The following is a 27199-nucleotide window of genomic DNA, read 5'->3' on the forward strand; positions in this document are numbered from 1 at the left end:
GTAACATCCCTAAATATTCTGTGTGGTTATTTGGTCAACAAAGAACACCAGATTTAGATCAAAATACTTTTATTTGTTCATGGTCAGTATTTTCACAAATTGACCAACTGTGAGGCACAGACAGTAAATGCATTCATGTACACTGATGTGATCTGGTGTTTGAATGTTTGGGTAAAGACAGCTCAAAAGGACAGTGCTCAGTGTAAGACATGCAGTTAAGGATTGTACTGTACTCTAGGGATGTAACAATTAAATTTAGGTATTAATTCATCTTATGGTACAATTAATATAGAGGTCCAATGCTACAGAAATACCACTTTTGTCCTATAAAAATGCCCTGAAACTAGTCTTTAAAGTGCATTATGGAACTTTTCTGGTTTGGGAACTGCCACCTGCTAATCTCCATAACATTTCTTTGCCTGTAATGTTACACAGTTTGGCATTTTATCTAGATTCAGGTACAAATATTTTTTATTGCTCTACCTTCATTTTTGTGAACCGAGTTGCTTGTCTGCTGAGCTGATCAGTTGTTTGTTTGCATAGAGATATAAAAACTTATCCTACTAATCCCCATGGAGATGAACAGAAGTAGCAAAGTCAATGTCAAGAAAGTTACATATTGCACCTTTAAATTGCTGTGATATTTGTAGGATTTAGAAAGTATTTAATAACAGTAATTTATACATGCTGCTGTCATGGAAAAAGCAAAGGATCATGGTCAATGTAGTTCTCTCTCTTGCAATTTTACCACCAAAAATGATTCATTTTGACAAAGGGGCTTGTAGTAACATACTGAAATGTAAAGGTGCTCTATTTCATATTTCTGGTGTAGGGTATGCCATCTCTTGTCTCCATGGCAATGTTACTGCATTGTTTGGAATGGCTAATGTTGCATTTATTCAATTACATGCATTTTTACTGCTCAAAAAAACAACAAAAAACAAACAAACATTGAGATACCTGCCTTCTTACTGTGAGTGGGGTCATCTCTCCACATATCTGACCTGTAAATTTGCCTGGGTTGAAGGTACCAGCTTGTCTCTATGTCTCCATGGAGACAAGAAGGTGGGTTACACTTCACCAGAAAAGTTACATAGTATACCTTTAAAATATTACAAAATCAAAGTGGTTCTTGTTACATCCCTAATTTCCCATCTCATATAAAGAAGTAAACGTTTTAAAAATCAATTTCTGAAATTCTACTTTTTTGTGGCTATTGACATGCACAGAAATAAATTACAAAACATTAAACACAAGTGCCCTCCTGCAAAAAAAACAATGTGACTAGAAGCCCTGAAATGACGCCAAGTGAGAAGACTGCCTCCAATACCGAAATTATACTTAAATAAAATCATGACAACATTCAAAGAAGCCATTCAAATATACACAAGCTTAGCCCATTCTCCATACTAGTCTATACTAAAGCAATAAAACCATCTCACATTTACAGTGCTCTCCACTCACAGACAATTCGGTGTCATATAATAGTATTTTTGCAAGTAATAATGATGTATATGTACTGTATATTTAAACTAAATCAGAACACTATGATTAATACTGGAATAAACCAGAAATAAACAAGGATTAAAACAGGACTAAACTAGGCACTGGACCAGGTCAAAATCAGGTCTAATCCTGGACTAAACCAGGACGGCACCAGGCACTAAACCTTGCCTGACCAGCCAGTCCCTCCTAAAGCATGTGTGTATGACTGCTCAGGCAAGACTAAACCAGGGATGAAAATTGGACTGAAAATTGGACTAAAGCTGGGACTAAAACAGGACTAAACCAAATCTAAACCAGGGACTAAAGCAGGACTAAACCAGATCAAAACCTGGTCAAACCAGGACAAAACCAGAGAGTGAACCAGGATTTGCTAAACTGATGACTCATACAGTCATCTAATGTCAGCCCTCCAACATGGTTTGTCTCAAGGGCCATGCTACTCCCCTGGTGTAGTCCTGCTCTAGTGCTGGTCTAGTCCAGTCTTAGCCCTGGTCTAGTCCTCATTACCATAGATTTTGAGAGGTCTGAGCAGAGAACACTGTTTTACCACCTGGGTGCCATGAGAGACAGGCAAATATGCAGAGGTGGGTAGTTCACAATTACATTTACTTAAGTAACTATTTTGAAGTAACAGACACTGCCCACCTCTGTAATACAGTACAACAATCCAGCATTTAAACAGCACAAACACCAATACTTCTCTATTCAAACACAATATAGTCATTACATTTGAATGATCATAAATACAAACAAGTGAAAATGAAGTTTCACAGTGAAGTCCACAGCAGTGTAAGGCAAGCTACTGTAAGAAACACATACTGACTTGTCTTAGTGGTTTTGCATATACTCTTGCTTGTTTCTTCCAATCATCTTTATATAAAAATATCAATAGATCACTTTTAGATCTGAAACAAGTGAATCAATTAATCACAATTTATTGATTACCAAGATAATCGTTCACTAATTTAGTAATGGAATATTCCTCTCTGGACTATACACAGACTCTAAAACATGACATACCAAGAGATTTTATGAAGAATTTCTTAAGAAATTACATAAGAAAAATATTAATTAATTTGAACCCAAACCATTTTAATCAATCTCTCCAGCTAATTAAGGTTAGACCAGTGTTTGCAATTGGAGCAGATGAGAAGCATAAACTATTACTGCAAAGAGGAGATTCAGTACACTTTTATATTTTACATTTTCCCAGAGAATTGTTTCAACTTAAACTAAATACTACCATTCACAACCTGTAATAAATAATGCGATTTAAAGCTCATACATTCTGTTATTTTAAGCATTTAAAATAAGTCTGCACACCACAATCTATCTGTTTTATAACCTAATATAATTCATTTGAATTGAAAACTGGTCAAATGCTCTCAGCCATAAGCTCTGTGCATATACAAAATGTAATTATTTCTAGCAGAGAACGCATGGTTTAAGGTAAAGCAGTTTAAACCACGGTAAAAGCAGTGGCCAGCTTTGTAGCGAAGTCATGTTGATAGCTTGAATCATGAACTGCCCAGTTCAATATTATAAACTACTTCGTGGATACCACTTGGTGACATCAGCAAGTGAAACTGAGTGTTCTGAGATAGACTAAATATGGACTAACAGTTATAAATTATACGAAAGCTATGTTTTCTCTGGTAAGCTTAAAAAGGCAGTTTCTAACAACATGGGGCATTTAGGAATAATTTAAACATTACTACAGCACAAATGAATGCAGCCTACTTCCTGGTTACCACCTTGTGACATCAGCAGGTGTAACAGAAGGTTTTGAGATAGACTAAATATGCAAGAGTACTCAAACTGATGTGAATGAAACAATAGGTACATTTTCAATATGGTAAGCTTAAAAATGCAGTTTCTAGCACAGCATAGGGTGAATTATGAATAATTTAAAAGTTACTACAGTACAATTAAAACAACATTAAAACAGTACACTGACCATAAATACACTCCCACACTCTTCACACGTGTGCTGTTGCTATATAATCATGGTTAAGGCATTTTGGTGAGAATTTTCAGTCAGTAATTAACCAACATCTTCTGAACTCTGCGTAGTTCCTTTCCATTTAAAACAACATTGATGACTTCTTCCTGTGTAGACATACTCATCCATCGTGACTTCAACACTTTTTGTCCTGAATTGTCCCAGTTTTTGGAGCCTTTCCTCTTCTCTTCTGTCTCGAGTCTCGGAGATTCCCAGAGCCTCAACACAAGTCATTCAACAAAAAACAGCGCCCCCTGGCTGTCTGCAGGAGGCCGTAGCATTTCTGGTCCTGAGGAGGCGCCATCTTCCAACTGTAACCTTCAACAAAAAAAATGTTTGACTTGATTATAGTTTAGATTTGCTCCAGTTGATTTGCTCCAGGTTTTGAGGGTTTATATTATTCATAACAATGACACCAGTTTTGTAAGTGATTAGAACATAACTGGGGCCAGGAAGGTGAGGATAGTAATCACTTATATTAACTTCAGTAACCTTCAATAGCACTTTTTTGGACACAAGCCTGGGGAGGAGTGATGGAAGTGAGTCTGCCAGTATTACACACCACATTTATACACAGTAAGGTGAGTTCAGTGTCTTGCCTAAGGATAGCAATGACAGTACAAAATGGGCAATTGCTTCCCCACTACTTAGTATATACAGTCACAAATATTTGCAAATGTACAATGTAATACTTTCACATGTCTTACCTGAAGTAAAGAACCTCAAGACAGGATGTGCACAAAGAGAATGGCTAACCCAATGTTAAGTAGAATTACCATGACAATCAAGATGGTGTTCGGGCCCTGAGAAGAAATTTGAAATTTAGAATCATCGCACACACCCACTCACCCACACAAACATTATATCATAGAGCACCTTTTGGGTTTATTAAATAATGTTTTAGTTGCACAGTGTGGCAGCCAACAGTATGGCATTATTCTTATCTATCTTTATTTATTAAGCTGCAGGTCTTTTTATTGCTGGAAAATCTCTTGCATTCTTACAGTGAAGGGGTTTGCCTCTCCACACATTTAAGATGTAATTCTACTCCTTTGTAAAACAAAGTAGCTCATTGGTTGCTTATTCTTTTGAATAAAATGACATTTCCCTCATCTCAGATTAACAGAGTTGACTACGTTGCTCCTTGATTCTATAGAAAACTGCGATGTTCATCAATATCTTTTCTAGATTTACTTTTCCTCATAAACAGCCATATTTGTTTTGATATGGACAGACCATACATGTTGTCTATCTGATTGGCTAATCTACCTGTCAGTTACGCTCATCTGAACTCAGGGAGATTCACATCTTGACTCACATCATGGTAAAGTATTAAAGAAGTGTGTATTCTGGGTCCCAGGCAAACACAGTGCACCTTTAAATGTAAAACTGTAAATATATGCCACATACCTCCATATCCAGAGAGTCCAGTGGCTCCTCTTTGCTCTGACTCACTCCTGTTGACTTCAGTCTAGTTTCAGCTTTAGGCTCAGGTTTAGGTGCTGCTTTAGGTACCACAGCTTTAACCTCTGCTGGTTTGGGCTCCACTGGTTTGGGAGCTGGGATCTTCGCCTCCAGTTTAGGTCTTGGAGCGGGACTCGCCTGCCTCTTCAACGCCGGCCTTGAATCTGCTCTGCTCGAAGATCTACTTGTCTCCCTGGACACGGATGGCGCCCTCTCCTGGACTGATGGAGCTCTCTCAGGCTTTGGCTCTACCACTTTCGGCGGTTCTGGGGTGGCAGCTTTAGCGGACATTTTGGATGTTGGGCGTGGAGGTGGTACAGGTGGTACTGGCTCCTCTTCCTCCTCTACTTGTGCTGGGGATGGAGCGGAAATTGCAGCTTCAGATTGTTTCTCGTCGTTGAATTTTTGGAGAGGTTTAATTTCGAGGTCTTGTTCGACTTTGTTGCTTTGGCGGCTCGGGCTGCGTTCGGGGGCGGATGCAGGAGTGACAGGTGCAGGTGGAGGAGCAGTAGTGACAGGTGTAGAAGGCGTAATAGGGCGACTGTTTGGTTTGCTGTTTGACTTGGTGCTCCCTCCTCCCTCGCTCCAGGTTCTAGGGCTGAGAAGCTTGTCGTCTTTGGGGGGCTGGGTGATGCCGGGGCTGGGAGAGGGGGTCCGTGCGGGTGACGACTCAGGCATGAGGAGGTCAAGCTCGTTGGGAACAGGACTCTCAGGAGGGGTGGGCAATGGCTCTTCTTCGGCTAACAGTGGCTCGTGCATCACAGTGTCTGTGTTCTCACTGCTCTCCATTGCCTCCTGCAGGGCACGCTTTTTCAGGTACTCTGGACCTGGGAAGACACAATGTGGACTGGATTATTGGGGAGGCAATACTCATTTGATACTCATTTGAGCAGGTATCAATCAATACTAAAAAGTCACATTCATGGGACAGACATGAACCATTTCTTTAGAATTAGAATGATCTTGAGCTGCAACAGAACAAGTATAAGAACACACAGACTAGCATACGTCCATGGGCCACTATAGAACTTACCTGGATGACTGAAAAATTACCATAGACTGTACATATAAATGGACATAGATAACCTCTGGTAGCTGCTGCGTTCCAAGTAGGAAGTGAGCATTTCCAAATAGGGAACTCTGCTCCATATTAGCCAGTATATCTGCTAGCCTTGATGAGCTTCATTTGAGTGGAGCCGAATGCTATGACGTGGTCCCTTAGTCGACTTCTTTATACATACAACATACTTCACGCATTCAATAGGGGAAACTGTAAGAGGCAATAGTTTCCCCTATTGATTACTTTGCAATTTGAATATTTCATGAATATTTTCATTCAATATTTCATGAAATATCCAAAAAGTTCATTCAAAAATGTTGAACCTGATAATTTCTATTAGAGACCAGACCTAAGAAGAAATCTGTATTTGAACAATATTCACTGTAGCTGCCCCACCTGTATTAAATATGACTGGCCTGTAGAATGTTGTGATGTCATCTGAAACCTAGGATTAACTTTAATAGTAGAGTGGGGAATCACATCACTCAAGGCTCATTCCATTCATGGGGTTCAGTTTCTTCTTTATAAGCACCATTAAAGGGCCTGTACCCGATTTTTAACCATGAGTGATGGACATGGTTGAGTGTGAACTCTAGCCCCACCCACTTAGTCCACAGAAACTACTGTCTGGGACTGTTTGTTTCCACTTAGTTTTCAGCAATTTATCGTGGGATTATCAGACTATGTTGCTTCGCTATCCTGTCTGGTATCATGTCGGTGTCTTGTAGGACTTCTGCAGATTTCAGGTTCTCCTGGGGGTGGGGTTAGTTCTATCAGGTATGATTGGACGTCCAGCTACTGAAGTTTGAGCCGTCTTCTAGTCATTTACGCACTCACCTGCATTTAACACATATGGGCCATTAAGATGTATCCCACTCACAAAGGTTAATTTAGCATCATAACTTATCTTATCACATGGTGATAAACTGTATTAGTGTGCTGACAGTGGTGCTTTCTGCACTCAGGCTGCGTGCACATCCGCTGTGTTGACAAACAAATAATCTGTCCATATCCTCTAAAAATGGTCTTGAAAATGCAGCATTAAAGAGAATCAAGTGTTTGACATAGTGCCAAACAATTGGTATCCCATGAGTTTTAGTATAAGTGCTCCTGATTGGATCAAAGTGAGCAAGCTTCTTTGTTCATTTTTATGCAACAAAATGCTTTGTAAAATGCTTATGTTATGTCTTTTAGTCAAGCATTTTTTCTCATTTATCTACATTTACAATACACTGCATTATATAAAGGTAATTTATCTCAAACTGAAGAATTCCACATCAGGTAGAGGCCCTTTAATGAAGATGCATTCATGTACTAGACCACCTCTCACAGCTTTATGGTTAAAGATATGAAAACAGGGGCAAAGTGAAGTTAAACCAGCAGGTCTGAACAGTACACTCTATGTGGGTCTGTGTGAGGGTCTCTGTGTGTAAAGAGCATGTCTCTGGATGTAAAATGATACAACCTCCTGAACTCAATCAGATGCTCCATTTTTAGACTTTCAAATGTGTATCTCCCTTCGCTGAGCCCCAGCCTCATCTCAAGGCCATAACACAGTTTACAGAAGCATAAATAAGTGTATAAAGCACATATAAATATGTGTATAAAGCACATATAAATATGTGTATAAAGCATATATAAATAAGTGTATACAGCACATATGAATAAGTGTATACAGCCCATATAAATATGTGGATAAAGCACAAAGCACATGAGGAGAGTTACCTGGTTGGTAGAATGAAGGTGACAGTTCTTTGGCCACAGCTCGGGCCAGACTGGCCTCTCCGCTGGAGGCCTGAGCCGCCTGGTCTGCTCCATCAGACTTTCCCTTTGCATGAGTGGTTCTGCAGAAAACATGCACACACATTAGAATACATCAGTTATGTCTTAGTACAGTACAGATGGACAAGTGTGTAAAACAATTCTTTTATAGTTTAGTGACCTTTATTCAACCAGGATAGTCCTGCTGAGATTAAGAATCTCTTTTTCAGTGGCCCCAGAAGAGATCCTATGGAGCTCAACAGAGACTGCCAGCTCCTGGTTTTAGAGGTGAATTTCCCATAAAATTTTTCCATTTTCATTTTTCCCATAGACTTAAAAAAAAAAAAAAAATATTAAGAATTTGAAAGCTCAACAGAGGCTAATCAGCTGTGTGGCAATTAATATCCATAAGGCAGTTGTTTTGGTTCCAAAAATGCAAGATTTGGCAAAATGCTTTAATAGCTTAACAGATTTTACATAATAATATACGTCTTGCGGTCATTACCATAGAGCTGATTAGCCCTGAGCTTTGAAGCTTTAAATATTATTATTATTATTTTTTTTTCAGAAAGTCTATGGAAAAAAATTATAACAAATTTACTTTCGGAACCAAGGTGTAGGCTGTCACTGTTGAACTCCATCGTACATGTTTTAGTGGTGGGGAAAACTGGAGTACGCAGAGGAAACCTACAGAGCCACGGGGAGAACATGCAAACAGCACTGCTCTGGAGTAAAACCCAGGACTGTCTTACTGTGAGGCGAAAGTACAAACTGCACTTCACATAAAATTTGGTCATAACATGTAATGGTCATAACATTTTGTCATAACTTCGAATATGTTTCTAACCATGAAAGTTCCTTTAAAACATAAGAGGAAACAGAATCAAGTTGACACACAGGAAGGACATGTAAACTCCACAACACTCTTTCAGTTGGTAGTGCAGTGGTAGTGGTATAGTATGCCCCTGTGTTTTCTGTAATATGGCAGATTTCAGCAGAATCAATGAGCGGAGCACTAACTTCTGCTAATCTGAGGTTTCTGAAAATACAGACATGTCATTCAGGATTTACAAGCCAAACGAATCCTAAAAAAATGAATGAAATGGCATGTTTCTTCCCTTCTGCCTCCAGTTGTCTCCATTCTTCAATTAATCTATTTGTTTGCAAACTTTTAAAGGACATATATTCCACTTGTAGAAAGTGTAATTGTGACCAGCCTATTCATATATATTTCATGAATGATAGCAGCCGCTCTCAGGCCAATGACATAATCAGTGCTGTAACATACGTCTTACATAACTGAGTGTCAAAGGGAGACTTTGTTTAGAGTTACATTTTGTATTTGAACCGTTTGTGCTGTTCAGAACCACTGAGTGTTTGCACTTTGGTGATTGTGATTACGCTGTAAATACTCCGCATACTGAAACTCTAACCGGGGCTGGAAATAGCAGGCGCACTCTTGAAGGCGCCGCAGGGAGGTGCTTCCCCCTGGAACAATTAGACACTAAGGTTCCTACTGCCCACCTGTCCTCTCACACTCAGCACCTACGACCACAGGAACAGGCTCTGGACAGAATTATCTCTGTGAGGCTCTGTATGGGAACAGTCTACTTCTCGTAACAAGAGTGTCCAGAAAAATCAGGAATTGTGACCTATGACCTTAAAGGTACAGTATGTAACTTTTTGGAGGTGGTAGATCGCCTGCATGATTCCATGGAACCCTACTTTGGAACATTCTCCACACAGATGCATTTTATGCCATAGTGTTATAGCCTAAGCAGCAACATTTCCATGGAAAGAAGCAGGAGGAGGCCCTCTACCAGGCCAAATAGGAGTCAGGTTTGAGGAGATGCAAGGCTGCTCACAGTAAGGACACCTTTTCCCCCCCATGTTTTTCTAATGCAATTACTGTTTTATTGCATGGAATTCAGCTTAGATTTCAGTCTTCAAATGTGAACGCTTCTGAGTAGTTTTAAAATATGAACTTTGAATGAAATCTTATTATTAATACATAATCACAAATCTAATCATAATAGCAATGCTTGTTGGAAAATGGATATAAATATTTTTGCCAAAATCGTTCAACCCCCAGTATGTGTCCGTACAACCCTCAAGCCTACGTCACCCATGCTCCCACACGGTCATTTATTCCATATGTATATAAAAGTATGACACAAAACTGTACACAACAAATTCACAAACTGGATGGGATGTGCAGTAGTTTCATTAGCTCTCTGAAGGGGAGGTAATTTACAAAGGAAGGAGGTACTCAAACTATATAATTTTCAAAAGAATAAAAGGTAACAAGGTGATCTAAATATGTTATGAGTTAATAGTTAATACCCCCTCGAAGTGTAATATCCCTCTTTAAGTATGGTAGATCTTGTTCTTTTTTGCAATCAAACAGACTTGAATGTGTGTTGAAGGAAACAGACATGTGCTCAAGCTCTTTTAATCTGGACTAAACAGCAGCTGCTTCTGTACAACAGGTTTCAATCAATCCACTGCTACAATTAACACATTAGTCATAGGCCACAAATGCACGCTCACAAACAGGGCTCTGGCTCTTCATTAAAGACAGAGGCACAGTCTGTCAGAATGTCTGTGTAATATATGGGGCTTCTGTAATAGGTTAGCTCCATCACAACATTCAAGAATCCCTATAGTTTAACCTGAGCTGAAGACAGGTCAGAATTCTCAAGTGGAGTTTGCTGTGTTACTGTCAGAGTGCAGATTTGTTGACCTGTTTTATGGTTCATATCTTCTCTGTCAACAAAAATAAATTAAAGTAAAAGTGCATTATGTTTGAAAACTGAGGAATACATTTGGACCACTATAAATAAACAAATTCTGTTTTTCATAACAGAGGCTGGATGAAGTGTCTTCACTAAGGACACAACGACTGCACTGGGACTGAACCGCCAACCACTGCTCAAACCACTGTGCCAATGTCGCCCTGCTTTATCTTATGAACCAATACCAAAACCAACCAACAAGTATAACAGGTAAAAACTAGGAACACTTTAGACATATTTAAATATGTCCTTCTTGTAACTATGGATGGTGCAAGATTAGCAAATATAAGCTTTGTGCATCTCCTTTTGAATAATATTTTGTATGTGTTTCTGGTAAGTAGTTTCTGGTCATTTAAACATTGTTCTATCTGATATTATGATGTTAATCTGAATGCAGTGCTAAAGCTGCAGCTCTCTGTCTCTGTGTGTTTGTCGTCTGCTGCAGTCGTCCAGAGGCTGTGGGACAGATCACTGTCACTGTCACTCAGACATGTGCCATTGAGCCGCTGCACCAGTACCCACAGTGTAACTACAGAGTCTTCTGCTGGTCCCTGATCAGGTCTATGAAGTGATTTAAACTGAGCAGGAGACAGGTCAGAATTCTCAGGTGGAGTTTGCTATTTAACTGTCAGATTGCAGATTTATTGACCTGGTTTCTGGTTCATATCTCTGTAACTACTGGGCTTATCCACTTGAAAGAAAAACTGGCATACATTTTGATGACTTCTCTGTCAGTATAAACAAACTAAAGTGGTGGCATTATTAAACCCCAAAGGCATGATTGTTGTCAGTCATAAAATTGAAATGGAAAGTTTGTGGAAACAATCTCAAACAAATAATGCACAGTAAATCTCCCATAGAGTTATACAGGCCCTCCACCTGAAATTATACCATGATCAAATTATAGAAAGTGAACACAATGAATTCACTGCCCCTGAATAACGCACTAATGTTTGTCACATTTTTTGTATCTCAAAATGTTGTGATGTGTCGTTGGGTAGCAGTAGAATGGCCTCCTCAGCAGTACAGTGTGTAAGCAGAGCCCCAGTTCCACAGAGGAGCAACTCCACTCGTTCTATGCAGCTCTGGATATGAGCTGTCACATATTTAGAACCACAGAGCACCCGACACTTCTGCTGACACATGGGGAACCAGCTGAAGAGGAACCTGACTGGACTGAGAGACAGGGACACAGAGGGACAGTGAGGGACACAATCAGAGAGGGTTCATCTTATTGTGTTTTTTCAATGAAGACATATTATGATTTTTTCTATTATTAAAGAGGGGGTGCAAAATCGACTTTTTGGAGCTTTAACATGGTTCCCTCATCAAAAACATGCCTGAAGAGGTTTTAGATGTCATCCATGCATGTTTGAGTAATTTAGTGATCTCTCCTGGGCCCTATTTGAACCCTCCTTATGGTTAGCAGTAAGAGTCTATGCAATGCTCCACCAACAAGCCTACAGCACCCATGTTCCCATAAGACAATTCTCCATAAAAAATATAAAAACATGACACAAAACTGTACACTAAAACTTCACAAACCTGATGTGATGTGCAGTAGTTTCTTAAGCAGGACGCACAAGGATTGTGTGAACGCACTAAGAGTAGAATGCAGAGAAAAAAGGGAGGGGTGACTCAGAGCATCAAAAATTGATCTGAAACGTCTAAATAAGAGAAATGAGACCGTTGACTTCCTGTTCAAAACTACAATCTGGCCTCTAAGTAGCGGATTTTCATTTATGTTTTTATTATTGAAAATGACACAAAGCTACACAACATTTTAAGTCCTACATTTATGACCTGGGTGAATCTTTTGAATGAATCTGTGTTAGTATATAGAGGTGGGAGGTTCTGAGCACTCAAGCCTCAAATGCAGGACAATACAAGATCACTTCAACATGCATGAAAAAAATCAGACCACTGCAGTGTCTTCGTCTAATTAGAAAAACAAGCCACCTGATCTGGTGTCCATGTAATCTACTGTCCTGGGGTAGATTGAGGGAAATAACCCTGCCCTCTGACAACCACCAACAATCAGCCACACACCACATTCATACTAGGCAATGTGGTTGAAGTGTTTTGCCTAAAGACACAATGATAGAACTTGGTCATAGCAGGTTGGGAGACCACTGCTCTAACCACTGAGCCACTGTGGCCATATTTAAATCCATACTTCCCCCTTTCATGGTTTGAAAATCAGGCAGCTCTAACAGGCCTTTCCTATAGTTAGTGTAACCTCTGGTCTGTGTGGGCAGCATTTGGCTGTGAGCAAACATGTGTGAGACCAGGAAACAGTGAGGTTATAGAGGGGGGGCTGGTCAGCTGTTGCATTCTCCCCATGATACATACAGCCCTTTACGAGTGTGTGGGTGGGTAACTATTACACTGTGAGGACTAAAATGTCTACACACGCTCACATAATGGGGACCTGCCTCTCTTATGGGGACTAAAATCTGGTTGTAAATCCTGTATTATTAGATCAACATCATGGTTTCAAGTTCAGATCTGGGTTATGAAACTGTGTTAAAAACGTGTAAAACTGAACAGAAGCAGTGGTCCAAAGTTATTCCTCACTTAAAACAATGGGTTTATAAGATCTTTCCACAAATATCAGTGACTATGGAGCTTTTCCTTTAAAAAAAAAAGAAGGGGTACAGGCCCTTTAGTCTTAGGGTTTAAGTTAAGGTTAGGCAAGTAGTGGCTATGGATAAGGCTAGGATCAGTTTCCAGGAAATGAATGTAAGCCTTGTGCATCTGATGATTCTTCAATGCCGCTGGTGCAACCTGTGAGGAGCAGTGGGCACTGGAGGTTTTGGTGCATGTTTTGGGTTGATAGGGGAAACTGGAGTGCTCAGAGGAAACCCACCTAGACACAGGGAGAACATGCAAACCCCACACAGAAAGGTTCGGGTGACCCAGGGATCAAACCCAGAACCTTCTTGCATTGTACTGTCCCCCAGAAACATGGAAAATGTATATGCGTGTGTCCATATATAGCTGGGCCCCTCAGTGACCAAAGGGCCCCTCTCTGCGTCATTTACACTCAGCTCAGAGCCTTCAGACGGCTGCCCCTCTGCACACGTCACTGTCCACAGACCACAGATGAGCTCCAGTGATGTCAGAGAGCATTACACAACGGCCGGTAAATTCAAATGGAGAGAGGAAAACTGAGAATGGTGTGGAGTCAAAAGATGCAATGCGTAACTTTTCTGGAGTGTGTTCCATCACCTGCTAGTATCCAAGAACATATTACTGCCTTACTTATAATACTCCATTCCAATATGGCATTAAAGGGGACCTATTCTGCAAAATTTACTTTTCAGAGCTTTGTTTCCCTTCACCACTGACCCTCTGAAGTTGTATTTGGAGTGATTCGTGCATGTTTGAGTCATCTTTATGGTCCTCTATTCAAGATGTCATTGCTCTGATCTAACCGCATCTTTCACCTCTACTGGTACATGCTCACTGTGACATACTTACTTCGTTCTTCAGTCGTATTCTCTTAATCTGTGATACATGTAGGATTCTTCAGTGTTGCATAGTCATTTTGGGACTAATAAAAAAAAAATCAATTACAGATTCTTATTGTTATTGCTAAAAAATACACTGTATGTCAACATATGGCTCGGTCCTCCACAGATCTAACCTGTAGCTTGGCCTACATTTTTAAGGATTCAAAATGCTTTTGTTTTGACCTGGTGTTAATATAGTATGTCCCTTGCACCTCTGTGGTAGTAAGTGTGTGTAGCCATAGCTGCCCTGGGGTAGACTGATGGAAGCAAGGCTGCCTTTCTGCATTGGCCCCTCCAACCACTAACACTCATACACATCACGTTCATACAAGTCAAGGAGGGTGAAGTGTCTTGCATAAGGACACAATGCATCGCAGAAAACCAATATTAACACAGTCAGTCTGGACCTACATTACCTGCAGCGCTGCTCAGACTCAGACATGCCTGAGTTCCGGTGCAGTGTTGGTTAACTGAACTAGTGGAGGTGAGTGGTTCATTGTATTTTTAACCCTGTGTCTGCAGCGCCAAATCAGACCAGTGCCAGGAACACAAGAGTCATGCCTCTGAGGGCCTTATATAATCATGAGACAGACGGCTGCAACGTGGTTACAGTGCAAAAATAAACAGCCGCTGCCTAGCTCTCAGATGTAATTAATAACAAAGGCTTAGCTTAATATGGACTTTTACAACCTTCAGAGTCGAACTGTGTACAATGAATCAAATTGAATAGATTTCTAATGGTCAATGATCAGCTAATAGAGGTGTACAACCAATCCTCTGTCAGAAAAAGCATGTGGTTTTAGATGAAGAAATTTGACTATTTTTGTGTTCAAGGGCCCATATGATTCTATTTTCTGATCTAGGTTCTAATGTTGTTTCCTCATCACAAACATACTTGGAGTGGTGTATTGTTTCATTCACGCAACACACACACACACACGTTTAACACAAAAATCCTGCATATTTAGGCTGAGTTCTTCTCTCAAACAGGAAACACTCTGTTCCACCTTGTGATGTCATGTGGTAATACAAGAAGTGCTCCACTGTGTTTTTAAACTTCACGCACCTTTAGAATCATTTGGCTAATTTCAGCCCAGGAATTGCCTAACTCTACTGAACTAAAGGTAAAAGGTAGCTGTTATCTTGAAACCTACCACTTCATGACATCACAAGGTGAAACAGGGCATTCTGAGTTTTGGAGATGTAGAAAAATTAATGATACAGATTACTCAAATATGTGTGAATGAAACAAAACACAACTGCAGGTATATTTTTCAGAAGGGAACAACATTATGCCATGGCTAAAAGCTCACAAGAGTTAATTTTGTGTAATACAGGGCCTTTGGCAATGATTTGAAGTATGTCTTGCTTAGGTCCTATAAATCTCTTAATACAGACTTTTATTTTTTTTTTCAAACATAGACATATGGTCTCGTGTTATATGTATAGAGTTGTTTCCATTCAAAGGGGCGTTTTGTTTTTAGTCTGTTTTTGGTCTGAAACTTTCTTTTCTCCATGGAGATGTGGTTGTTTTGCCTGAGAAGCAAATGAATATTGCCTTCAAGAAATCATAATCATAATAGTTTATAAAGTGCTTTTTCATTTACATTTGGAAGCCTTAAGTGCGCCTTGTGCTTAAGTGAGACAGAGCTGATAACATTAGCTGTGAATCCTTAACTCAGATCTCCCACTGCACATTCTAACAAAGGATTATTTAGGTTTGAGCTGCACAGACAGAGGCCTGGGCTCCATCACAGACTCAGGAGGTGAGAGCAGTCTGCCAAACACAGCACAGCCTTCTAAGGACAAATGACTGCACTGTCTATGGAAGGATCCAAGAGGGGACGACTTCTGTGCCATCAGCAAGAGGAAGGCCACAATCACAATGAAGTTGCTAAAGAAAATATGGATGATAAACAACAATATTGAAACTAAAAGACTATCCCCCAAAAAACGATTCTAAATTTACAATAGCGTTATAGCTGCTAGAACTATATAGCAGAATGAAACACTTTACAGCAGTTGTTTATTCAACTCTCTACAGTTTAAAGAAGTCATACTGTGCTTGTTTCTGCTCTATAGTTATATTCTATGACACCTGTGGATCATTGTTATACGCAATACTCTAAAACAAGTACACTGACTTCTGTGTTAGAAAACTGTAGTGCCCAATGGGAGCTGACGTTGCTGTAAACATCATCACAACAAAACATAGCATGCGGTTGGTCCCTTCTATGGACAGCTGCACATCACATTAGCGGGCAATGACTAAGTGACGCAGCCAAATCCTACACATATCACAGATTAAGAAAATAAAATTGGATTGGCTATAGGGCATCTTGACAATAAGTGATTAAAGACTGAAACATGTCTGAAGCCCTCCAAATACAACTTTGAGGGTGTAAATGAGAGGAAACCACTATAACTATAAAAGCTCTGAAAGCTCTGAAAAGTCAATTTTGTAGGATAGGTCTGCTTTACATCTTATGATCGTACAGAAAAATAACAAATGTTCCCCACTAGGACAAAGAAAAAGTACCATGATAAATATTGAACCCAAATGATTATTCCATCTGTCATGCATTGAACAATAAGTCCATAATAATCGTGACAGATTTAGCAACAGAACACTGAACGCTGAACTAAAAACAAATCAAGCACTATATCTATGGGAGGACCCAAGAGGGAGACGCCTTCTGTACCATCAGCAACCACACACTGGACTTAGTGATTCACCAACCAGAGAAACATCTGCTCAGGCCAAGACAAACATGGAGGGCTACAAGTAAAATGCCAGAATGCCTCACAATTGTATTTAGGACTGGATTTTACTAAAGAACTTATTGGTGAATTAAAGACATGTGCTACCAATTGATTGACTAAAGAGGGGGCGTGGCAAAAGCTCTCAAAACTATTACAATACGTATCTCTGTGTATCTGACCCAAACTGCACTCACAAGACTACACCTGCAGGGGGAGTTCAATTTATACAGAAAGTACAAGGAAACTGGTATATTTATCATAGACTGTACAAAGAAGTGGACGCCACCCATAGTGTGTGGCTTCACTCAAATGAAGCTCACGATGCTAATGGTTACAAATTTGTAGTCAGACTCTGTATTAGGAAAAAAAAAAAATTTAAAGACAAAATAGCAAAATAAAAACATCACAATAATGTAGAGCGGGTTAATACAAACAGTTTAAGAGCATAATGAGGAGGCTCAGAGCAGCAGTTAGAGAGAGAGGGACGACAAATTCCAATGTAAGTCAAAGCGAGCCAGGGTCAGTAGGGGCAAGAAGAGCCCGCATGCAAACTTCCTAATTTGAACACAGCAGCTAGTGCTTTAGTTATGTTAATTTATATATACAGTCTATGGTATTTACATATAAATACAAGGCTGAATAAACTCATTCCTTTCTGCTGACTAATATAAATCCTTATCATCTAAATACAATAATTACTCAAATAATACAAAAGACACATTTTGGTGGATTAAGACTCCATCAGCCAATTCACTGATTAAATGATTAAGGACCATAGCCATACTTGTACTGTATTTGACAGCCTCAACAAAACCTCTCAGTGGTGCAGTGACAGCCGCACTTGGGCAAACTGACAGGCGTGAGACCACCAATCACACTACCACTAATCACTCATTCACACTTCACATTCATAAAGGCAAGGTGGGTGAAGTGTCTTGCCTTAAGACACTACAATAGCAGTTGGTCTGAGTGGGAATCAATCCTCTAACAGTGTTTTAACTGTAGCCCAGACGACTGAAATCAAACATTCATAGTTCATACACAGACGAGGATAGCAGAGGGAAGTGTCTTGCTCAAACACAGGACAACAGCATGAACCTCCACCTTAACCACAGACCTTTGTCTGGTAATGGTCACATTTTCATATCACTCAAAAGGTTTTACATTAAAGAACCACTCACCTATTCACACATACCACACACTCATACACCAGTGTACACAGACATGGGGACGAAGGGGGTTTACTGTCTTGCCCAAGGACGCAACAACAGCATTCATCTGTGGGAGATGAAATTGCACTGCCTACTTGTCAGTAAACTGCTTAACCAATAATGTTTATGTTGAAAGCGGGATTCAAACCACTAACCTTTAGAGGACAATAATATTTTGAGTTTCATCAGACTGTTATAATGATGTGATCTGTTTTCTCTGCCTGTATAGCACGTGTTCTGCCCTCACCTGGACGCAGCAATCTCGGCCTTGAGCTTGGCGATGGCGGCTGCTCTCTGCGCTCCCTCCACCGCCCGCTCCACCTTGTGTTTGATCTTGGTTCCTTTGAGCTGGATTACTCTTTTCTTCACGGCCTTTACCAGCATGTTGTTCAGGTACTTGCCCTCCTCTCTGCCCCCCTCTGCAAAGGTGGTGCAGCCGTAGCCATGCCTCTGGTTGTTGAGCCACTCCCCTTCATACTTGAGTCCGCTGGAGCGCTCGCTGATGCCATAGCCTGAGCGCTTGTCATTTTTCCACTCGCCCATGTACACCTCTGTGGTGGTGGCGTCGATGTCAGCCTCCACCGGGGGGAAGTCCTCTGCTCCAGCCAGGCTCTCGTCTCCCAGGCTGAAGGAGAGAGGTTATACACATTATTAAAAGAGTCCATATTAGGCTATTTTCTGATCTATGTTATAATGTTGTTCCTCATCACAAACATACCTGGAGATGTGTTTTGTTTCAGTCACAAGTGCTTAACATACAAACCCTGCATATTTAGGCTCTTCTCTCAAAGAAAAAACTATTCCACATTGTGATGTCATTTCATAATACAGGAAAGTACTGGTTTGGTTCTGGTTAAGTCTTAGTTCAGGCCTGGTTTAGTCCTGATTTAGTCCTGGTTCAACCCTTAGTCATGTTTTCAATTTAGCACTGGTTTAGTCTTGACCCTGTTACAGTAGTGCTGTAGTAGTGTTACCTTATAGTAGAGTTGGTGTCACTGGCATTGGAGCTCAGAGCTGACTCTGTTCTGAGGAAACTAAGTTTACTTTTTTGACTGGACAGTGATGTATTGGACTCAGCCTTCTTCAGTTTGCCCAGAAGAGAGCTCCTGAGAAAGAGAGAGGGGACAGTATATTAGTATTACCATCAGTGTAATGAAAAGCATCAGGATTTTACAATAAATGAAAATATATAACTTTATGTTTCACTTAAAGTCACATTGTCTAATTCTGATTCTTCTATAAAGAAGTTTAGTTACTTGCTGTATGAACTCTTCACAAACTCTGCAAGTTTAAACAATAGATATGCTGAAATAGATTTGTTAACTGCTGATATTATTTTACATCACAACATCAAATTTCACCCTATATTCTGCTGTATGTTGCTTCTTGTTGTTCCCCACAGTGTAAAATGTGTTTCAGCTAATAATAATAGCAATGCATTAGATTTACATAGCACTTTTCTAGACAACCAAAGCACCTTACAATGCATTATTCTATTATGCTACACTTGATGGTGGTGAACCACCACTGCTGTAGCCACACCTGCCCTGGAGCTGACTGACAGCAATCAGGCTATCAGTCTGTGCCAGTGGCCCCTCCAAACACCACCAGTCATTTACACATATTAATTCAAGGCAAGGTGGATGAAGTATCTTGCCCAAGGACACATCTACATATCATCCATTACAGAATAAACCCATTCATTGTTGTGTACCTCTGAAACAGCCCCTTCTTCTTGGTCTTGGCAGTCTCTGGATCCACCTGCAATGTCAGGGCGAAGCCTCCCCGTGCCGGGCCCAGGTGTGTGGGGGTGGACACGGGTGTCTCCTCCCCTGAGGCACTGGTGGTGGTGATGAGAGGGACATCCTGCTGCAGCACGGCCCCATTACTGTGCTCTGAGCGCAGGGAGGTGAGAGAGGTGCGCAGGGGCGAGCGCACCACCGCCGCCATCCCATAGGGGACGCTCTGACGCACGCCGTAGCCATGTCGCATGCCCCCTGTGAACTGGCCCTGGAACGTGCCTGACACAGAGAGAGAGAGAGAACAAGGTCATATTGATCTAAAATAACTTTATAAAAGTAACATTTCTGCTCATTTCCACTTAAAGGGCCCATAATGCACTATTTTCTGATCTATGTTATGTTGCTCTTCATCACAAAAATACCTGGAGCTGTATTTTATGTTATTCCCACATGATTAAAACCCTGCACATTTAGGTAGAGTTCTTCCCTCAAACAAAAAACAATTTGTTCTACCTTGTGATGTCAAGTGTTAGTAAAGGAAGTGCTCCACTGTGTTCGTAAAACTCTATACACCTTCACTAGAATCATACAACTCCAGGTATCTTTCATGAGGTAACAACATTTTAACATGTTTTAAAGTTCACAAGAGTCAATTTTGTGTAATATATGATTTTAACCTTTTCCAGTACATCACTGTAAGCATCATCACAACAAAGTGCCACTGTGCCGGACCCTGCTCACGGTGCCACCTATGGATAGCTGCTTTTCTTGTTTGTGCCAAATGAATACGCAGTGCTGTTCAACCCCACGTACAGGTGTGCATGGGGGAACAGACATATTTTGTGGCAATGGCGCCTCAAATACAGGAGAATAAAGATTACTCAAATGTGCATGAAGTAGAAATTCAAATGAATAAATGAGAAGGGTAAACTATAAGGCTGGCCTGGTTAAAAGCTTTTAATGACTCCAATATTACACTAACTGCACTGTTCATTCACTGATCCAGAGGCAGACTGACAAAAACATGGCTGTCTTTTTGTGCCCATGGTCCCTGACTACCACAATCTGAAACCACCATGGAGATACTGTTGAGAGGACACACCCCCTTAACCCCGCAGTCTGGGGCTATTCTTATACTCTGACATCTGCTGATATTCAACCACCCCCTCTCTCTTTCTCTCTCCTTCTTTCTCTCTCTTTCTCTCCCTCTCTCTCTCCTTCACCCTCTCTCCCTTCTTCCTGTTTCTCTGCCTCCCTCCCCCTCTCTCTCACCCTTTCCCTTCTTCTTGTTTCTCTCTCCCTCTTCTCTCCTCTCTCCCCCACCCACCCTCTTTTCACTCTCTCTTTCCCCGTGTCTCTCTCTTCCTCTCTCACCCTCTCTCTCTTCCCCCTCCCTCCTCTCTCTCTCTCTCTCTCTTCTCCCTCTGTCCAGTTCTGCTCCACTTCACAAACTTAGAATGATGAGTCAGCTGTTAAGTAGGGCTGCAATGATTGATTGGAATAATCATGAGTAAATGACTACTAAAATAATAATTGACTATTTTAATACACCTTAATTGTAATCTGGAAAAAACGTTGCTATTTAACAATAATACATCTGAGTCGCAGATTTTCTAGAAGCATTCAAATAGAATATTTTTACCCTAATCTGGATGTAAATTCTGGGGCAGCAACATTACTGTAATGATACTCGAATCAAAACTGAATGGACTTAATGAGTAAAAATTTATCTGGGAGAGTTTAAAATGTGAATTTTAAATAGAATCCTAGTATTAAAACATGAATCACACAAATCCAACCGCAATCACCGCAAGCACTTGGTGCTCTACGTGCTGTGTGTAATGTGCGTGTGAAGAGCGACAGCTCTGTTTGTTTCATTCACACATGTCTGAGCAATTCTGCATTATTAGTTTGTCTACATGACCATTCCAGCTTGTCAAAGTCTGATCTCGTCAGATCTCAGAAGCTAAGCAAGGCTGGGCCTGGTTAGTAGTGTCAAAAACTGTTGTTGTGTCCTTTGCTAAGACACTTAACCCACATTGCCTAGTATGAATGTGGCGTGTGCGTGAGTGATGTTATGGTCGGAGGGGCCGATGGTGCATATTGGCAGCCTCACTTCTGTCAATTCTGTCAGGGCAGCTGTGACTACAGTAGTAACTTACCACCACAGAGTGTGGAGTGAATAATGCTCTATAAAGTGCTTTGGGTGTCATGAAAGGTACTGTACAAATACAATGATAAAACTCATTGTATAGGTTAACAGCTTTTATGTTCAGTAGAGATTGACAATTCCAGGTCTAAAATATGATTGTCAAATGATGTCAAATTATTCTAGTGAAGGTGTATGAAGTGTAAAAACACAGTGGAGCACTTCCTGCATTACTACACAGTGAACAGAGTGTTTTCTCACTGAAGAAAGAACTCAGCCTAAATATGCAGGATTTGTGTGTTATAAATGAAACAAAGCACAACTCCAAGTATGTTTGTGAGGAGGAAACAACATTATAACATAGATAAGAAAACAGCGTAATATTAAAAACCTTTTTATAATCTGTGACTAATTGACTTCTAAAATAATTCTTAGTTTCAGCCCAAGTAACACTCATATGGTACACACCTTAGTACTTAGTACATTTTACTTCCACTCGAGAATATTGATTTGAACTAAAAACACCTCAGCCGGTGTGTGTGTGCCCTTTTTCTGGCAGTTTTTGTGCTTGACATGTTTTGACACTTCCACAGAAGCGTCATGTAGTAGTTTGCTTAAAGAGATTGTATCATGCTATTTTCTGATTTATGTTATAATGTTGTTTCCTCATCACAAACATACCTAAAGTGTTTGTTTTTGTTTCATTCACACATGTTTAACACACAAATCCTACATATTTAGGCGTTAGAGTTCTTCTACTGTGTCTGTAATTCCTCTGTTCTTGTTTATGTTGTTTTTATGTGTTTTTTGCTCTGTAAAGCACTTTGTGATTTGTGAAAGGTGCTATATAAATAAAGATTTACTTACTTACTTACTTCTATTAAACAGAAAACACTTATGCACACTGTGATATCAAGAGGTAATATAAGACATGTTCCACTGTTATTTTTTTACCCAGCTCTACTGAACTAAAGGTAAAAGGTAACTGAAAACTACTGCTTCATGACATCACAAGATGGAACAGAGCATTTTGAGCTTTGGAAATGTAAACAGACTAATAATGAAGGATTACTCAAACATGTGTGAATGAAACAAAACACAGCTCCAGGTCTGTTTTTGAAGAGGTAACAGCATTATAACATGGCTTAAAGCTCACATGAGTCAGTTTTGTGTAATGTAGGACCTTTGACCACACACAAGGGGAAATGTACTGTGATTCTGATACAGGGCAGAGGTGGGTAATTCATGTTTACAAGGGGCCACATACTTAACAAAATACTAACATTTCAAACTTGATTTCGATACTAATTAATTCACTCAATATTCAATACTGATTATGAACATAATAAAGAAATAGAAAGTAATTTTGTCTGCTTTCTTTATCTTGACAGTGACACATATAGAGACAGGGACACACATGAACCCACACTGTGTGCAGTCAGGAGAGAGCGTCAGAACATGGTTTGTTGAAGCCTCAACCACAACCTGCTGGCTCTGCTGAAGACTCTTTTGCTTTACTAGGATTGTTCCATATAGGCATAAAAGGTCCTAATATTAAGCAAAATTGACTCTTGTGAGCTTTAATCCATGTTAGAATGTTGTTACATCATCAAAAACTTACCTGGAGTTGTATTTTGTTTCATTCCCACATGTTTAGGTAATGCTTTAGAATTAGTCTGTCTACATATCCAAAGCTCAAAATGCTCTGTTCCCTGTTTCATGTTGTGAAGCTGTGATTTTGAAGTTGAAGAACAGTTACCTTTTATCTTCTGTTCAGTAGAAATTGGCAATTCCACAGCTGAAATCATCCAAATGATTCTAGTGAAACTATTCTAGTTTAAAAACCCAGTGGAGCATTTCCTGTATTACTGCATGACATCACAAGGTGGTACAGTGTTTTCTGTTTGAGAGAAGAATTCAGTCTAAATATGCAGGGTTTGTTTTAAACAAAACACAACTCCAGGTATGTTTATGATGAAAAAAAAAAACATTATAAAATAGATCAGAACATAGCGTAATATGACCTTTTAAGCCTATCTAAATATTGACAACCAATAAAAATGCCTGTATTTCAAGTGTATTTTTGAACATATTTAATTCAGACTAAAATGACTAAAACAGGGCGTCTATTAAAGTGTGGAGTGCACTTTGTACGGGCTGCTGTTTGACTGACAGCGACAGACTCAGACCTTCTCCTCGGCTCAAACTTCACCATCGCTGCAGGGATTATCTCAATGGCTCTGATTGCAACCTCAGCTTCTTCAATGAGAAACAGGCCCCACCAACCTTCACTATTCCAACTCACTCACTTACTGCTGTCAGAGATGCCATGTTAATCTTACTTTTATTTTGCTTTAATCATGCTAATGTTGTTTTCTTGTGTCCTTAGCAAAACAAACTTGGGAGTGCACGCTTGAGTGATTCTGCATGTATCTGTCTCTGGGTCCATGTTAGTTGTTTACTAGCATTAGATGATGGTGACAAGGTTAGCCATTATTTATTTCTGTTGAGGCCGCACCACAACACAATGACACACGTGTAGCATAAGATGTGGAAGTGACGTCATCTGGAAGTACTCTATGAACTAATGCATTTTAGGGTATGCTATTTCTGGTCCTAGTTTAGAGGTTCAGTTCAGTCATAGTTTAGACCTGGTCGAGACTTGGTTTAGACCTGGTTTAGTCCTGCTTAGACCTGGGGTAGATATAGTTAGGCCTGGTGCTTTAGTTCTGCTTTAGACTTGTTTTTTTCTTCCTGGTTTAGTCCTGGTTTAGACCTGGTTTAGACCTGGTTTAGACCTATCCTATTGTAGTCCTGGTTCAGTTCTGGTTTAGACCTGGCTTTGTCTTCTTGGTTTAGTTCTGGTTTAGACCTAGTTTAGGCCTGGTCCAGTCCTGGTTAAGGCCTGGCTTTGTCTTCTTGGTTTAGTACTGGTTTAGACCTAGTTCAGACATGGTTTAGTCCTCCTGATTTAGTTCCTGGTTTAGACTTGTTCAGTCCTGTTTTACACCTAGTTTGGTCCTTGCTCATAACTGGTTTAGTCATAGTTTATACATGGTTTAGTCCTGCTTTAGACCTGGTTCAAACATAGTTCAGTCCTCCTGCTTTAGTCCTGGTTTAAACCTGTTTCTGCTTTAGTGTAAATTGCATTTGCCACTTGTGCCAAATATTAATAGCTCCACAGTAGGCTGCATGCTGAGGCCAGCTGGTCACACAAAACAGTTCCCTTTATTACCCCAAAGCGTCTCGGGAGCGTCTCACCTCCGTCCGCGTACGTCTCCGTGCCATACCCGTCCTGTAGCCCGTTATTCCACGTTCCTTCATACTTGGCACCGCTCACCACGTTCGTCCTGACGCCGTATCTTCCTTTAAACCCGTGCGTCCACTCGCCTTTGTAAATCCAGTGCCCCTTGGTTTCTATGCCCAGGCCGTGCCGCTTGCCCTGCTGCCAGTACCCCTCGTAGGTATTCCCGCTTGGCCAGGTGTAGACTCCGACCACCTCGAAGCCGTAGTTCCACGATCCAGCGTACTCCCCCTGTCCTTTGGGGCCGGTGCAGATCCCATGTCCGTGCGCCTTGCCTCCCTCCCAGCCGCCGCAGTACGCTCCACCGTCGTCAAATTCAAAACGACCCCCGCTCATGATGTCAGCCAAACAAAATCCACTTTTTGACAGAAAGGATTCGCAAAACTACCTCAAAGAAAGCTCCGTGCGTGAGTCTTCGCTTTTACCAGACATCCAAACTGATTACAAGTATCCTTAACGTAAGAAGTTGACTTTTGGAAAGTTGCAGCCAAGTTTCTAAATGCGTAATTCCCAAATGCGTCCTCTTGGTTGGTGATATGTCAATTCCAAATAACTTTTCTTGGTTGCTATCAAAATGAAGTTACAAATTTATACATATTTGAAGTTCTTGGTAAATAAATTTAACTTTTTGTCGTAATTGTTGGTAAGCCAGAGGTCTTACATGGCTTTTGAGGTGCCCAAGCGAAACGCGCCCCTCTCGTCTCGCCTCGTCCCTGCCACCCAGCTATCTCCTGACAGAATATTTGAGCAGACCTAACAAGGCGACCAATCCACGAACACACACTCTCCATCCAAAAATACGACCCAATCCTTACCGCGCGCCTGCCGCTGCTGCTGCTGCGGCCTGCAAGGAGCCGTGCCAGAGTCTTGTGCCACTTCGGGACCAAAGCACATGCCATTCAAATCGACCGGGTTCTGTACGTGCTGTCCATTCACCCGCCGCCATGTTAGTACAGTGCTGTATTAGGCCAAAATATATTGTTCGATGGATTTTATGCTATACATCGACAGAAAAAAAACTTGACATATTGTTAATAGAATCGATTTTAATGTTTTTTACCTTTACGCAGTGATAAAAAGTGTGGATCGATGCATCTTCGTTAAAAGAGTAGCACGTTAGCAAATATTTGACGGTAAAATGAGATAAATTTTGTCTTGCCCGGATACAAAGTCGGTTTTGTTTAAGATAATTCCAAACTCGTTTGCTCCCTCTGCTGGTCACGTTTGGCAGCTGCAGTCGAAACTTTTTAAATAGACTACTGTAGAAATTCAAACTTTGTATCACTGCAATTTTTCAGTAAAGAATGGAACGAACAAACAAACAAACAAATAAATAAATACTATGGGCGTTAAACAATAAAATTGTTGGGGATTTTTTTGTTGTTGTTTTTTATCAGACACACTGTTGCTGCAGCTTTCAACAAAAATACGAAATATTATTATGAAATTATTCACTACAGTTGTGAGCCTAATCTTTTCAGCCACAACCCATACATATTTTAATAATAACAAATGCATTTTACATACATCTTAGTTTAGTAACAAACAATATGAACATTAGAAACTCATGGGGCTTTTAAAAAACTTAACAAAAGTAAATATAAGACGAGATATTACATTTCACTTTCAACAAACAAACACCCCCCCTCTAAAAAAACAAAAACAAACAAAAAAACAAAACAATAGCTTACACATCGTGATCCTTTATTTCGTTTTTAATAAGAAATTAACATTAGACACTCATGGGGTTATTTTTGTAATCTGCTTAAGAAAAATAAATAGGACTCCACGACGAGATATTGTATTTAAATGGGACCATACTGACTGAAACATTAAAAAAAAAAAGAAAAGAAAAGAAATAGCCTGAAAGAATTAAAAACATATTTATAAAATGTATGTTGACCATGTAAAATAGATCTACCCACAA

General features: G+C 40.2%; 1 protein-coding gene across 4 annotated transcripts; it reads right to left on the minus strand.

The window, feature by feature from the left end:
* Positions 1–52: 52 nt before the first annotated feature.
* On the minus strand, positions 53–26458 carry jph2 (junctophilin 2). Of its 4 annotated transcripts, XM_055166330.1 has the most exons (9): positions 26333–26458; positions 26088–26230; positions 19792–20098; positions 19052–19183; positions 18325–18702; positions 7758–7876; positions 4919–5799; positions 4216–4311; positions 53–3826 (listed from the first exon to the last, which is right to left on the minus strand). In XM_055166330.1, exons 2-8 carry the CDS (start codon positions 26164–26166, stop codon positions 4231–4233), a joined length of 1977 nt encoding a protein of 658 aa, XP_055022305.1. In that variant the 5' UTR covers positions 26167–26230; positions 26333–26458; the 3' UTR covers positions 53–3826; positions 4216–4230. The 4 variants fall into 4 exon arrangements, with proteins under 4 accessions (XP_055022305.1, XP_055022307.1, XP_055022306.1 ...); XM_055166332.1 differs by lacking the exon at positions 26088–26230; XM_055166331.1 differs by lacking the exon at positions 26333–26458 and having other exon boundaries at positions 26088–26276.
* Positions 26459–27199: the final 741 nt, after the last annotated feature.

The sequence above is a fragment of the Boleophthalmus pectinirostris genome, unplaced genomic scaffold (genome assembly GCF_026225935.1).
Source record: "Boleophthalmus pectinirostris isolate CB_2022bp ecotype Guang Dong unplaced genomic scaffold, ASM2622593v1 HiC_scaffold_8, whole genome shotgun sequence".
NCBI classification, from domain to species: Eukaryota; Metazoa; Chordata; class Actinopteri; order Gobiiformes; family Gobiidae; genus Boleophthalmus; species Boleophthalmus pectinirostris.

Bases quoted from the DNA above. Each gene is read 5' to 3' on its own strand.
- jph2 (XM_020917957.2), bottom strand. From the start codon at position 25,608: ATGAGCGGGGGTCGTTTTGAATTTGACGACGGTGGAGCGTACTGCGGC. The intron at 7,877-18,324 runs GTGAGGGCAGAA...TGTTTTCTGCAG, and splicing joins GCCGAGATTGCTGCGTCCAG to AACCACTCATGCAAAGGGAA. The intron at 4,312-4,918 runs GTATGTGGCATA...ATTTCTTCTCAG, and splicing joins TGGACTCTCTGGATATGGAG to GGCCCGAACACCATCTTGAT.